The following is a 16,054-nucleotide window of genomic DNA, read 5'->3' as shown; positions in this document are numbered from 1 at the left end:
TGAATGCTGCCAACAAACTATTTTGAGATATAAATGGCTTCACGGTAATCGAGATGCAAATAAAGATATTAGCAACAATTGTTTAACTTTGTTTTTGTTGTTTTTTTTTTTTTTTTTTTTTTTTTTTTTTTAAAGTGGTATCGAGAGGTAGGAACAAGATACAAAATTTATCAACTTGCTTGACTTTCAGAGAATGGCGGCTATGATTTATGATTGAAGATACAGAAGACAAAAGGAAAGAATAATATGCTAGGATAATTGGAAATAGATGGAAGGTTGCGATGGTGGAGGCGGCTACAAATAATCTGATACCATGTTAAAAGGTATAATAGATAAAGGATAATTGATATATTATTGTCTTGCTCAACAAAGATACATTAGGCATATATATACAACGAATGCTGTACATCAAGAGACCATGGACATAAATGATATGGAATCCCAATAGACAACATAACCTATAGCCCATAATTAACATAACTAATTAACATAACCATAATATGCGTCTAACACTAATTGTTCCTTTTCTCACCATCATGTTATCATTATCGATCCAAAAGATACGAATTTTCATATCATATTCAGTTCGCAATTTTTGACGACGGTTATTATTCAGGTGAGGTTAAACAACAATAACAACGATGATCCCCAAATTTATTACTGGTGCCAGTTAAGGACGACGTTTTTTTTTTTTTTTTTTTTTTCGAAAATGATTGACGTGGCCTTAAATTTCATCATCTAATTACACAACAAATTGTTGATGATTCGTCTTGTTTTACGGAGGTTATCGACTAATTCTTCCGGTTGCTAAGCAACGAGTTTATGGAGGTTATCGAGTGATGCTTCCAGTAGTTACGACGATTGAATGTACGAAACAAGGTGCGATTTGTAAGAGTTGAATTGGATTTTAATTATATATAGATTTCACAAATGTGAGAGCGTAGATAATAAAATATGTTGTTTGATTATAGGAGCTTTGATTATATATATTTAAGATTATAGGAGCTTAGGTTGCTACAGATTATCCATTCATAGATAGGAATTCACAGTTTGATTTTGTTGTAGACTATTATTCGTTTTAGGTTCATAAATAAAAATGAATCATGTAATTGTGACTATATTCAACATATGCTTATTGTTCAAATTGTTTTTGAAGCCTTTTCACCAATAAAGTAATACAAACTCTATCTGACATAAACCATCTATAGTTGCACTTATCCCAGCTGATATATATTTTATCGTTTTGGATACTTAGAGCTGACAGAACGGAAAATTGCAGTCGAGCATCGATGACATAGCACGTGACCATAGGAAATAACGCTAATATCTACTTCATTAGTTAAATAGATACGGCATAATCTGATGTTTTACCTGTTGACTACATTCTTTTAAAGAATATACGAATTTACTTATACCATAAACAATAAATTTGAAGTTATATTCATGGTTGTGATTTAAATAGATAGAACTACATGATTGAAGTATGAAAATGTACTTTAAATAATCAAATATTTGTTTGGACCAAATTGCAAACATGAATCTTTTTTTATGTCTATTAAGATATCTAATTTACAACCAGTAATGCTTACCAAGAGTTGCAGATCACAATGCTCAGTTGAATAAGTTTGACTTTGACCTATTGATATTGTGCATCTGTATACATTGATATTACTGCCATATGCCCGTTTTTCATTTTCTCTTTGAGAATTACTTGCCATGTAACTCTTAATGTAAAAGAAGTAACTGCAGGGGTATTTCAAATGAAGAGAAGTCACATTTGAGGCGAAAGAAGTAGTCTCACTTGAGAGAAGATAACTATCAGGTGGGTACAGAGTCGTATCTACACAAAAGCCAATGGGGTCCCATGACCCCACTATCTTTGAATTTTTATGTATTATGTACCCTTAAAAATCGTATAGGACACCACTAAATTCAATTATGGGACCCCAGATGTTTGCTAGTTGTTTTGTTATCGTATGGATATTGTCTAACTTTTAAACATTATGTATTGAATACTTCTTCGTTGCAGATTGCTTTGACATTGGCTATTATAATCTCTAAAATTGCTCGTATAGACTATTTTAAAGAATGGTATGCTTCCCATAATTCCATGGACTCCTTAGTTATATTGACTATATTTGTGAGCCTGTATATTTGTTCTATATACTCAACATCTTTTGGTTAGTATGTTTCACGGATGTTGTATTTTGATGTTAAAATTGTTGTGTATTGACTTTTGTTTTATATATTTGCGGACTCACTGAGTTGGTTACCTAATCAGGCCTGAGCTCTTTTCCGTTTTAGCTAAACAATTTCAGTCAGCAGACGTTCTTACCTCACATAGGATCTTTATGATTCTCTTCCGAACATTAAATGAATTGTCTACCAAACGTCTTGCTTCAGACCAAAGAAACTTTGCTGAGGTATATCTTATTACTTTTCAATACTTAATACGGAGTAATACTTAATGCAATCGATGACATAGCACGTGACCATAGGAAATAACGCTAATATCTACTTCATTAGTTAAATAGATATGGCATAATCTGATGTTTTGCCTGTTGAGTCTTCTGTTTTAGAACATGTTGTCCCACACGTTGTTGATGAAGTTTTGTGTACTAACCGAGTTTAAAGTAAGCGATATATCATTCATCGGGTATTTTTTTTTTTTTTTTTTATCATTCATTAGCTACTTTTATCATTCATTTGGTATTTTTACCATTCATCGGTTATTTTTATCATTTATCAGGTAATTTTTTTTTATCATTCATCAGCTACTTTTATCATTCATTTGGTATTTTTATCATTCATCGGTATTTTTATCATTCATCGGATATTTATCATTCATCATGTTCTTTTATCATTCTTCGCTTATCATTAATCAACTATCTTTATCATTCACTGCGTATTTTTATCATTCATCGAATATTTTTTTTTATCATTCATCATGTTCTTTTATCAATTATCGTTTATTATTCATCAGCAACTTTTATCATTCATTTGGTATTTTTATCAATTATCGGGTGTTTTGATGAATGATAAATGAATGATACTGTTTTTTGATAAATGGGAAGTGTTTAATGAATGATAGCATTATGATGAATGATAACTCTTTTATGATAAAAGATATGTGTTTTTTTATATGAATGACAACAATTAGATGAATGATAATTGTTTGATAACTGGGCATTTGGTCTAGCGGTATGATTCTCGCTTTCGGTGCGGGAGGTCCCGAGTTCGATTCTCGGAATGCCCTATTCTTTTTTTATAAAATTAATTATATAATGGTTTGATGAATGATAATGTTTTGATGATTGATAATATTTTGATGAATGATAATATTTCTCATTCATCATATTTTTTTTTATCAATCATCAGTTGTTTTATCATTGATCATATTTTTTTTCTTATTCATCATAGTTTTTTTTTTATTTATTTATTTATCATTCTTTGTTTATCATTCATCACCTATTTATATTATTCATTCTGTATTTTTATTATTCATCAGATATTTTTATCATTCATCGGGTATTTTTATCATTTGTAAGATACTTTTTTTTTATCTTTCATCAGGCATTTTTATCATTTGTAATATTGTGATGAATGATAATTGTTTTCTTTTATGATGAATGATAATTCTTGTCTGATGAATGATAATTGTTTTAATGAATGATAATCATTTTGTGATGAATGATTATTGTTTTCTTACGAATATTAACTATTTTTAAAAAAATGATACCTACTTGATGAAAGATAACTTAGATGAATGATCATTTTTTATGATGAATGATCATTTTTTTCTGATGAATGCTGGTGGGTGGTGGTGGTGGGTGGTTGTGGTGGCTGGTGATGAGTTGTGGGTGGTGGTAGGTGGTGGTGGTGGTTAGTGGCGGGTGGTGGTGGTGGTTAGTGGTGGGTGGTGGTGGTGGTGAGTGGTGGTGAGTAGTGGTGGTGAGTAGTGGTGGTGGGTAGGTGGATGGTAGGTAGTGGTGGTTAGTGGTGGTGGTTAGTGGTGAGGAGTAGTGGTGGTGGTGGGTGGTTGTGGTGGTGGTTGGTGGTGGTGGTCGGCGATGGTGGTGGTGGTCGGCGGTGGTGGTGGTTAGTGGTAGTGTGCGGTGGTGGTGGTGGGTAGGTGGATGGTAGGTGGTGGTGGTGGGTGGTGGTTGGTGTTGGAGGTGGGTGGAGGTGTGTGGTGGTTGGTGGTGGTGTTTGGTGGTGGATGGTGGTAGTGGGTGAGTGGTGGTGGGTGGTTGGTGGTGGTGGTGGTGGGTGGTGGTGGTGGTTGGTTGTGGTGGTGTTGGTGGGTGGTGGTTGGTTGTGGTGGTGTTGGTGGGTGGTGGTTGGTGGTTGGTGGAGATGGTGGAGATGGTGGATAGTGGTGGTGGGTGGTTGGTGGTGGTGGGTGGTGGTGGTTGGTGGTGGTTAGTGGTGGTGGGGGTTTGTAGTGGTTGGTGGTGGGGGTTGGTAGTGGTTGGTGGTGGTGTTTTGTGGTGGTTTGTGGTGGTGGTGGATGGTGGTGGTGGGTGGTGGTTGGTGGTGGTTGGTGGTGGTGGTGGATGGTGGTGTGGATGGTGGTGGTGGGTGGTTGGTGGTGGTGGTTGTTGGTGGCGGGTAGTGGTGGTGGTTGGTGGTGGTTGCGGTGGTGGTGGGTAGATGGATGATGGGTGGTGGTGGTGGGTGGTGGTGTGGTGTTGGTGGTTGGTGTTGGAGGTGGTGATGGTTGGTGGTGGCGGTTGATGGTGGTTCGTGGTGGAGGAAGGCGGTAGTGGGGGTTGGTGATGGGTTGTGGTTGGTGGTGGTGATGGTTGGTACTGGGTGGTAGTGGGTAGGTGGATGGTGGGTAGGTGGATGGAGGTGGTGGTGGGTGGTTGGTAGTGGTTGGTAGTGGTTGGTTGTGGTGGTGGTTGGTGGTGGTGGTGGTTGGTGTTGGTACTAGGTGGTAGTGGTGGTGGTGGGTAGGTGGATGGTGGTGGTAGTGGTGGTTGGTGCTGGTGGTGGTTGGTGGTGGTGGGTGGTAGTGGTGGGTGCTTGTTGTGGTGGTTGTTGGTGGTGGGTGGTTGTGGTGGTCGGTGGTGGTGGTGGTTGGTGGAGATGGTGGATAGTGGTGGGTGGGTGGAGATGGTGGATAGTGGTGGGTGGGTGGGTGGTGGCCGGTGGGTGGTGGTTTGTGATAACCCGGAAATTTCCGACTGAATTTGAACTTTATCTTTACATTATTTCGACACGATAAGCAAAGTTGTTAAGTTAAATCTCAATAATTTTAAACTGTGTTTATACATTCATTTAACTTCGACCAAATACCGACTATTCACGAACCATTAGATAAATGGATATAATTATACATATATGTATATGTATATATATTATAACTTGAAAATGTTAACAAGTATTAGACATATAAAACTTCACATAAACGTATTTGTTTCCGTATATGTTTGATATATTTATTAACGAAATTGAACGATTATATCAAATGATTGAGTTATCAAGATTCTTTGATTTCGAGTCTCTGTTGAGAGGTCCACTACGATTTAAGAAATCTGTCCTTTTTATCAGTATTCGGAATATTTGGAAATGTGATTTACAAAAAGTGTCATTTATGAAAATTAGTCAAGAGTTAGTAAAGATTCCCGTTTAAATTTCAAAAGCATACTTTACGTTTATTGCCTCGTGACCCTTGGTAAATTAATTATTTAGTTTTCGTATTACTCAAAACATTATTTGATATAATAACTTCTATTATTTAAACGAGTTTAAATTATAAATATAACTAGTTTTTAGGAAGAAAAAAAAAAACTAAATGTCATGCTATTACATAAATATTTCAATTATAATTTATACAAGTTTATATTTTAAATGATATATATATATATATATATATATATATATATATATATATATATATATATATATATATATATATATATATATATATATATATATATATATATAATATTAACTTAGATATAAAACGTTTTGAATTAAATACTTTGATAAATAAAGAGATGTTGATTTATAGAAGCTAATGACCAAAACACTCAAATGTATAAATTACACTTCGTGTAATATGATTCATCAACGATTTTAGTCTATATTTGGACAAGGGTACGAGTCACGAAACGTAAAGTGTTAGTTTTCTAAGCGTACGAAAAGCCGTTCGAGAAACCGAAGCTGAGACAATAGTTGAGTAACAACGTACGAGTCATTGGAAAAAAAGTACATTTTAACAATGCACGTAAATATTATATAATATATAAACAATTATATAAATTATTAATTATTAATATATATATATATATATATATATATAAACGGTGATCCGAAAATGTGTTATATAGGCTTATTAAATTTATCATTTTTATTATTATTATCATTATTTTTACTTTTATCTTTATTATTATTATTATTATTATTATTATTATTATTATTATTATTATTATTATCATTATTATTATTATTATTATTATTAATATTAATATTACTATTAATTTTTTTACATTATCAATATTATTATTATTAATGTAATTATAATTAATATTATTATTAATATATTATAATTATATATTATATATAATAGATAATAATTATATATAAACGGATCAGATATCATTATCTCCTTTATTTATTTTCTTCTTTTCTATTCAACTCGTGAGATTCAATCGATCTTCAATCATCGCTAGAAAAGAACTTCAATCAAATCTTATTACTACATCAATCATTCAATTACCCTTATAAATCATCAACACCTGAGAACAACCATACTCTACCACAAATCATCATCTAGCTTCATCAATACCATCATGCCACCACTTTCACTCGCCATCAAAAGCACCAAACCACCACCACAGCACACACTGCTACTTGCTAGTTTCTGTTTTTGTTTACATTCAAAACCACCAACACAACTGAACCATCAAGAACATCATCATCGTCTGCTATTATTTTGTTGCCATTACTATCTGTCTCTATTTTCACACAACACCGCGAAACTCAAATCACCAAACAGAACCTATGACTGCACCTGCTATTTGCTACTGCTACAAGGTTATTATTATTATTTCCTTTTCTTTCTCTTCTTCTGTTTATTCGAACTCTACAAAAACTCCACTAAAACAGTCACAAAAAAACTGCTAAACGAACAATCTGAATTGTTATATTGTTTCTGTGGCAAGTCGACACACACCTCCATCACAAAACCAAAACACCATAACAATTACTACCTTCTTTCTTTTTTTCTGACGTGAGAAATCACAACAAAACCATTAAAGACTACTCGAATTGCTACAACCAGTCGCCATCTTAACCCACCAATCACACCATCGTTATTATATCTTTCTTTTTCTTTCTTTATCTTCCTTTTGTATGGTATGTTTCACGTTACAAACCATCTTCTTTACTCACGAATTTCTATTTCTATGCTGACTTAAAACCACCGCAAAGACCGCCATAACAAATCATCATCGCCACCTGCTACGGCTTTTACTTTCTATTTATTCAAACACCTTGTTTCTTGGATACCCCTACTTGATTTATTCCAATGTTCATTGACACACTGATCCTTGTTATTCGATTCAACCAACACTTTTTGTTAAACCACCATGATAATTGATAATGATGAAAGTTGTTATGTAATAAAGCAGATAATGATGGTGGATATAATAATTGAGATGTTATGCGTTCCAAATTCTTAATACCTGATCGAACCCCATATAAAAGTTCAACTTTACAGCTGTATGCATATGCACGATACCTAATTGAATTAGTAATGGGTCGTTATTAGTTAACTGGGTTGATAATGGGAGTTAACTATTGGGCCGTAAGAGGGTTAGCTATATTTGTTGGACCGTGTTTTTGGGCTAAGATTCTAAGTGTATTTACAGTTGGGTCGAGAAAATAACAGTGGGATACAAGTACAGTAGCAGTAAACGATGAGGATATAAAATAGGTGATATTGTAGGTAACGGTATTATTGATAAAACATAAATGATAACTGATACGTAATACATATTAATGAAGATGATGAATGTATACGATATATTGATGGTGGAGATTTGATGAGGTTTAGTGTTGGTGATGATATAGAATATAAGTGTAACAACCCGACATCGTTTTACCAAAAACACGCCTAAAAAATTTTTTGTCAGACAGCGTATCTGGACGGAATCCCATAATCTGTACGGCGTCCAGAGATGAAGACCAGGACGGCGTCCCATGATTCTGGACGGCGTCCAAATGAACTAAAGTGGACTGATCAGTTTTTATTTACACGCGAGTGGAAAACCCGCTTCCCGACACTTTTAAACGTAACCAATTTCACAATATGTTATATTAAGTAAAACTAAATTATTTCCACCATAAAAACAAGTTTTACAACACCGGGCCCACAATGACCCGTTTTACAAAAAATGTAGCGATTTCGACCCATTTATCTCTTTAGACGGATTAGGACTCCACAACCCAACCCGATACCAAGAGCATAATCCCGGGGACTACCAAAACCCCCATCCGCGTCCAATTATCCGAAAGCTACCCCATCAAGCCCAACCGCTCCTACACGTCTAGTCTAACAACTAGCTAGCATCATTAACACAATACCTGTAAAAAGGTAAACAACGAGAGGGGTAAGCCGAGGCTTAGTGAATGCAATAATTATACATATACATATATAATATACCTACTTGCAAACACTTACACACATACCGCATACATGCTAGCAACACGATTAGCTTATCATCTCAAACACAAAGCTATAAACCTCCAATACCACAAGCTAGCACAACAATAGCATATATATAACTCGAACAATATAAGATGCTTACGCTACAACACAATAACCATGGTCAAACAATAACACGAGGGAATGGTACTTCGAATTTTCCACCGGTGTTCATAACAACCGTTAGTGTACAATGAAATATATCACTAACCCCTAGACTATTCGGACAACGAAATATCCGCTCGAAGCAATCATTAGTGTACAACGAAATATATCACTAACTCTTGGTCGGTTTGGACAACGAAATGTCCATCGTTAGTGTACAACGAAATATATCACTAACTCTCAGGCAAATTGGACAACGAAATATCCATCGTTAGTGTACAACGAAATATATCACTAACTCTTGGTGGTATAGACAACGCATACCCGGCCCCTCTCCCGCCCTACAAATAGATATATTATATACACACATATATAATCATTCCACTCACCTCGAGATGCCCGCACAAATCATATATGTAAACCGTCTCCAAACGCAGCCGAGCAAGCTTTTACCTATAATACGCATATAGACATATACACAATCAACACACATTCTCTACAAGAGAATTCGACGCCAATACCCTTAACCGAGGGTTTATGCTTACTACCACAATCCGCCCATTTAGACACCTAAGTGGACTCACCAATTACCACTACGGGTGGTAATTCCGACCCATTCAAACAAGTACAATTTAACCTAAAAACGTTTCTCACGATTACTTTCATTAACAATGTCATTTAACGCTTGACACAATTGTTTAAACATCCATTTGATCCAAAATAGTGTCATTACCAATTTTGACCCATCTAAGTCAACCCATTTTGACAAAAGTCTAAAAAACATCTTTAATCACTAACTCCTAGTGATTAACTTTCCAAAACATCATTTAACACTTACAACTTCAATTCACATGGCCAAACCCTAGATCATAGCTATTAGGGTTTTCCTTAACTCAACATAACCCAAATTCACCCATTTTACCCCCAAACGGGTCTTACAAGTTCCAACACTCCTAAAATCACTAATACTAGTGATTATACCCCACTTACAAACCTTAAACATGCTTAAATCATTAACCAACCCAAAACTCGCAAAATTTCAAAATAGCTAGTCACAATAAACCCACTTTGTCATCTAAACGGGTTTCACAACTTAAACAAACTCAAACCCTAACTTGATTATCAAATTAACACAATGAAATTCGGATTTGAGACTTACCAATACTACCAAAATGTAGCCGTGAACGAGGCGAACAACATTAACTCCCGCGACTTGACCCGATTCACCCTTCTTCTTCCTCAAATGGAGCTCTCTCTCTCTAAGCTCCTCACTCTCTCTCTAGATGGAAATGGGTGGAAGAGGTGAAATGAGGATATAGATAAGCATTGGGTCAGTTTTAGAGGCTCAAAACCGACCCCCAAGTGATAAGACACAAATACCCCTTTTAAATTCATTAAAATTCCAACAGTTGGCCTGTCAGGCCATTTGGACGGCGTCCAAAATGGCTGGACGGCGTCCAACCTTTCACTGGTGGACGGCGTCCCAAAATCTGGACGGAGTCCCACTGAACTGAGTCTGAAACTGAACTTGTTTTGGTCGTAACTTTCAAACCGTAACTCCGTTTTCGACGAATCAAATATAGTTGGAAACGTAATGAGATTTACTATCCAATGGTAAGGTTTTATAACCTTAACTCCAACTTTATTTGGAACTCAAATATACGCTTACAAGCCTCGTAATTCGAATGACGTCCAAAATAACGTGTAACTGAAAAACGGGTGTTAAACTCTCCCCCACTTAAATTGGATCACGTCCTCGTGATCCGCACCTACGCTAGAAGTCAGGCACTTCCCCCTCGAACATTTCCGCTTCCTGCGCGGAGTCACATAAGTAGTAATCACGCATTCGAATTTCTCTCTTCGTACACTAACGCATCATAATACAACAACCGTACTTTACAATCGTCCTAAAAGAAGAACAATTCACCGACAACCTTCGTCGTCACGCCTCACGATTCTACGAAACACAACTAAGCCAGTCATCCGTAACATCTTCTGCAATCCGAAGATCTCACCACACGCTAATAATCACTAGCGTGCACTACCGCGACAAGCGATATCTCATACACCCGAAGTCCAGAATTCCCGCTTAGGAAAATACGAAAAACACCACATGTCTCTAGACCAAGACCCCAAACTTCCTCCGGCTCCATATCCGGGTCATCCTTCAACGAAGAAATTTTGGTAACCCCAAAATAAACACTTTAGAAGTAACACTTTCCCATCGATCGATCCGCACATGACTATCCGTCACTGGATTAATCCAGGACAACAATAATACACCACGAGTTAGACAAAACATCAACATATCGTCATAGGGTTTCTCCTCTGAACCATACCATATGGCTTCCTAGTACTAGCATAGAAGCTACTTGTATACAAAAATCCCGTCAACGGCGAATCATCATCACAAAATTTCCGCGATTCGCCACACGACTCACAAAAATATTCACCACGCCGGGTGAACTTTCCTGCCTAGACCGTCCGCTAAGGATGGTCTCGACATTTTAATGCAGCCTACGGGTCACATCACTAGGGTACACACTCTCGCAAACAAACAACATCTGCGTGTCTCTACGGGAGACAGTCAGAATCGACACTCTCCACCTCATAATCGTCCATAAAGTGGAATAATCCACTGACAATTCCCACGACCACGTTTTCCGATAAGGAAAAATACAGTATTCACCACTATATCATACTCATACTCCCTTAACAGTACTATCCGAGTTTCACACCAGCCCAAATTTGCATCACGAAAGCACTTGCAACGACAGTTGCCTTTCCTCACCCCGAGATCTCATACTTCACATTTGGTCTCACACCGCACAATGGTACTACACGACCACCTTTCATAAGAAGAATTTCACTTCCTTCGATCCCATCATCACAATCTTCAAGCATAACACTCCGGAATTGTATCCCACAACCGTAATGAACGACCTCGAGTCGACATCAACAACCCGTCACTCTTCATCGTTAGGAACTCCGAATACCTATTAAGGCTTAGCACGGTACACTCCGACACTTTGCTATATATAATACCACCGGAGCTTCCTCGGGCGGCAGTAAAAACTCCCCCACTTAGGATTCAGCTCCACATTCTAACCGCCGAGATGATAACATCCCGCGGAATTACATTCCACGAAATACATGACCATTCTCATTATTGGTCATACTCACCAAATCACTGCAAACTCACATTAGGCTCAGAGCCTTCATACACGATCACTTGAGATGTCGTACACGAGACAACCTCGCACCTTCATAACACAATTCACAACTCATAGCCCTTCATCGTTCGAGAAGCGAACTCCACCAAGGTCTTACATATGCCTCTAAGTCTAGGCATATGCCACTCCGCTTCATCAGTCGTGCATCTCCGTCGAGATCACCCGACCTTCCACTCAACGAACCTTTATCAATAATTGCCCACTCTCATGGAGAAGAGGGACCATTCCGACACAATAATCGCATCGACCGCAATATCGACACTTCATCATAACCTTTGGCCTATCCGACCATTAAGTCCATCACCGGTCCACCGGTAATCTTCACCCGTCTATCACTTAAGAGTAATAAGATGCGCTCATCCGTCACTTCATAAGAAGTATTTACCGCAATGCTCTTAAACTTCGACTTTCGCAACCGTCGATTTACTATCACCCGTCGATCACTATTATAATCTCCGCTGCTTCCAAGGGTATCTCACCGGCACCCTAAGCACAAAGTGATCACACCATCATCGGAGTTGAACATCACACTAGCAGGTATAAGAAGGCACCTGACGCAGTGTCATGCAGACTCCCGCCACAACCTATTGAAGTTTAGAACTCGATCTTTAGGTTCCATACACCCGATGTCACCCACTCCACAATAATGACCCGAAGTCTTATCGAAAGTCCCAAGCGATCACACGCTACAAGGCCAAAACGATATAGCCTAACGAAACCCTTCATCTAACACTAAGGAGATGCTTGAGAACACCAAGTCTTACACTCTTCTACATCTCGATAAAACCGCTACTACAAGGGATATTCCATTAGGAATGTTACCTTATAAGCCACAACACACTAACACAGTCATCGTTATACGGGTCTCACTCCCATGAGTTTAACGACCCGAAGAGTCCTCGATTCGCCAATTTCCAAGGTGACTCACAACTAGAATCCTAACACGATTCTCTAACCACACACTCTACCGAGTGTAACTCAAAATTAAAATCATTAGACTTGTCGCATTCCATTACGGAATTCAAGTCCTCGTCGCACACACGCAAACGTAAATCGATCTTCCTAGTTACGATGGGTAACTAAAACCAATAACAATCCCAACAGTGCACCCACTACTTAGGGTGACTAAGCACGCACCAAACTTGTGAGTTGGCTCACTCACTTAACTACCCAAACCCACCGTAACACTTCCCGACTCGCAACGAACCCGATGTGACTACAAGCACATCACCCGAGACAACTATCACCTGGGAACCAATAAAGATTCCTCATTTATCCCGAATCTACCCCAACCATGCCACGTTTCCTCCGTTCGGTTCTCGTCATGTCATGCTTGGTGTCAAGATACACTTTCGTAATAATGGTGATCGGTCACTATTACAAATGCGTATCTTACCATTTTCACATGGTCACGCAAAGTACTTTATCCGGACTGACGCAACATTCACACAAAATAACATGCGATATTTCCTAGTACCCGATTGACCAAAGTCCTTACCGCGAACTTGATCACTCAAACCGCCATGTATTCGAATCTCTCCAATAGATTCGTCCCTATGACACCGCACAAAAGACACCTGTATATATACACCTATATACCATATAATAATAAATGTACACAAGTACACCGCAACCACAAGTCAACCTACAACCTAGGTGACTATCACTAAAGCAACGTCCAAATTCGCCTACTTACATTAGGCACTAGCTATCTAAGGCACTAATTCACACGCGAAGTAAGGCCCCACATAATCGTACTTTGGACAAACACAAGTCCTAGTTAGTCACCTACTCTAAGGCACTAACAAATCTCAATCTGACCCGTATTCTTACAAGTCCTGCAAATAACGCACAACGGCTAATAAGTCTAAGACTAGGCACCTACTCCAAGGTCACCTAATTCTCTTAGACTATGCTCTGATACCACTTGTAACAACCCGACATCGTTTTACCAAAAACACGCCTAAAATTTTTTTTTGTCAGACAGCGTATCTGGACGGCGTCCCATAATCTGGACGGCGTCCAGAGATGAAGACCAGGACGGCGTCCCATGATTCTGGATGGCGTCCAAATGAACTAAAGTGGACTGATCAGTTTTTATTTACACGCGAGTGGAAAACCCGCTTCCCGACACTTTTAAACGTAACCAATTTCACAATATGTCATATTAAGTAAAACTAAGATATTTCCACCATAAAAACAAGTTTTACAACACCAGGCCCACAATGACCCGTTTTACAAAAAATGTAGCGATTTCGACCCATTTATCTCTTTAGACGGATTAGGACTCCACAACCCAACCCGATACCAAGAGCATAATCCCGGGGACTACCAAAACCCCCATCCGCGTACAATTATCCAAAAGCTACCCCATCAAGCCCAACCGCTCCTACACGTCTAGTCTAACAACTAGCTAGCATCATTAACACAATACCTGTAAAAAGGTAAACAACGAGAGGGGTAAGCCGAGGCTTAGTGAATGCAATAATTATACATATACATATATAATATACCTACTTGCAAACACTTACACACATACCGCATACATGCTAGCAACACGATTAGCTTATCATCTCAAACACAAAGCTATAAACCTCCAATACCACAAGCTAGCACAACAATAGCATATATATAACTAGAACAATATAAGATGCTTACACTACAACACAATAACCATGGTCAAACAATAACACGAGGGAATGGTACTTCAAATTTCCCACCGGTGTTCATAACAACCGTTAGTGTACAATGAAATATATCACTAACCCCTAGGCTATTCGGACAACGAAATATCCGCTCGAAGCAATCATTAGTGTACAACGAAATATATCACTAACTCTTGGTCGATTTGGACAACGAAATGTCCATCGTTAGTGTACAACGAAATATATCACTAACTCTCAGGCAAATTGGACAACGAAATATCCATCGTTAGTGTACAACGAAATATATCACTAACTCTTGGTGGTATAGACAACGCATACCCGGCCCCTCTCTCGCCCTACAAATAGATATATTATATACACACATATATAATCATTCCACTCACCTCGAGATGCCCGCACAAATCATATATGTAAACCGTCTCCAAACGCAGCCGAGCAAGCTTTTACGTATAATACGCATATAGACATATACACAATCAACACACATTCTCTACAAGAGAATTCGACGCCAATACCCTTAACCGAGGGTTTATGCTTACTACCACAATCCGCCCATTTAGACACCTAAGTGGACTCACCAATTACCACTACGGGTGGTAATTCCGACCCATTCAAACAAGTACAATTTAACCTAAAAACGTTTCTCACGATTACTTTCATTAACAATGTCATTTAACGCTTGACACAATTGTTTAAACATCCATTTGATCCAAAATAGTGTCATTACCAATTTTGACCCATCTAAGTCAACCCATTTTGACAAAAGTCCCAAAAACATCTTTAATCACTAACTCATAATGATTAACTTTCCAAAACATCATTTAACACTTACAACTTCAATTCACATGGCCAAACCCTAGATCATAGCTATTAGGGTTTTCTTTAACTCAACATAACCCAAATTCACCCATTTTACCCCCAAACGGGTCTTACAAGTTCCAACACTCCTAAAATCACTAATACTAGTGATTATACCCCACTTACAAACCTTAAACATGCTTAAATCATTAACCAACCCAAAACTCGCAAAATATCAAAATAGCTAGTCACAATAAACCCACTTTGTCATCTAAACGGGTGTTACAATAAGCAAGATAGATAGATGGATAAATAATAAAACGATCCTTCGATATGCTGTTGTTTCTGTTTCTGACCATGGGATAATCATGTGAATATTTGATTTTAAGAAGAAAAGCAAACAGCTCTTATCATGCTGAAATAGTTAAACGTTCGAGCTATATCAGAAATAAATAAACGGCTCATTGGTCTGATGGGTATTTGTTAACCGAGGGGTCCTGAGATCGAATCTAGGTAGCTACGGTTTAATTTTTTTT

The 16,054-nt window shown here is 37.8% G+C and overlaps 1 protein-coding gene and 1 long non-coding RNA gene across 2 annotated transcripts in view; both read left to right on the top strand.

Annotated features, from left to right (window-relative positions):
* Nucleotides 1-1,378: 1,378 nt before the first annotated feature.
* On the top strand, nt 1,379-2,233 carry LOC139871560 (uncharacterized). The gene is made up of 2 exons (XR_011766674.1): nt 1,379-1,822; nt 2,030-2,233. It is a non-coding gene; the product is annotated as an uncharacterized lncRNA (long non-coding RNA).
* A 2,858-nt stretch (nt 2,234-5,091) lies between these two features.
* LOC139901347 (putative protein FAR1-RELATED SEQUENCE 10) overlaps nt 5,092-16,054 on the top strand; it is a 59,974-nt gene continuing 49,011 nt past the window's right edge. The window contains exon 1 of the mRNA XM_071884075.1: nt 5,092-5,163. Within this exon, the coding sequence (XP_071740176.1) occupies nt 5,092-5,163 (72 nt within the window). The remainder of the gene's footprint in view (nt 5,164-16,054) is intronic.

This window comes from Rutidosis leptorrhynchoides, chromosome 1 (genome assembly GCF_046630445.1).
Source record: "Rutidosis leptorrhynchoides isolate AG116_Rl617_1_P2 chromosome 1, CSIRO_AGI_Rlap_v1, whole genome shotgun sequence".
NCBI classification, from domain to species: domain Eukaryota; kingdom Viridiplantae; phylum Streptophyta; class Magnoliopsida; order Asterales; family Asteraceae; genus Rutidosis; species Rutidosis leptorrhynchoides.
Note: the sequence above shows the minus strand (reverse complement) of the source record. Positions and strands in the feature narration are given on the sequence as shown.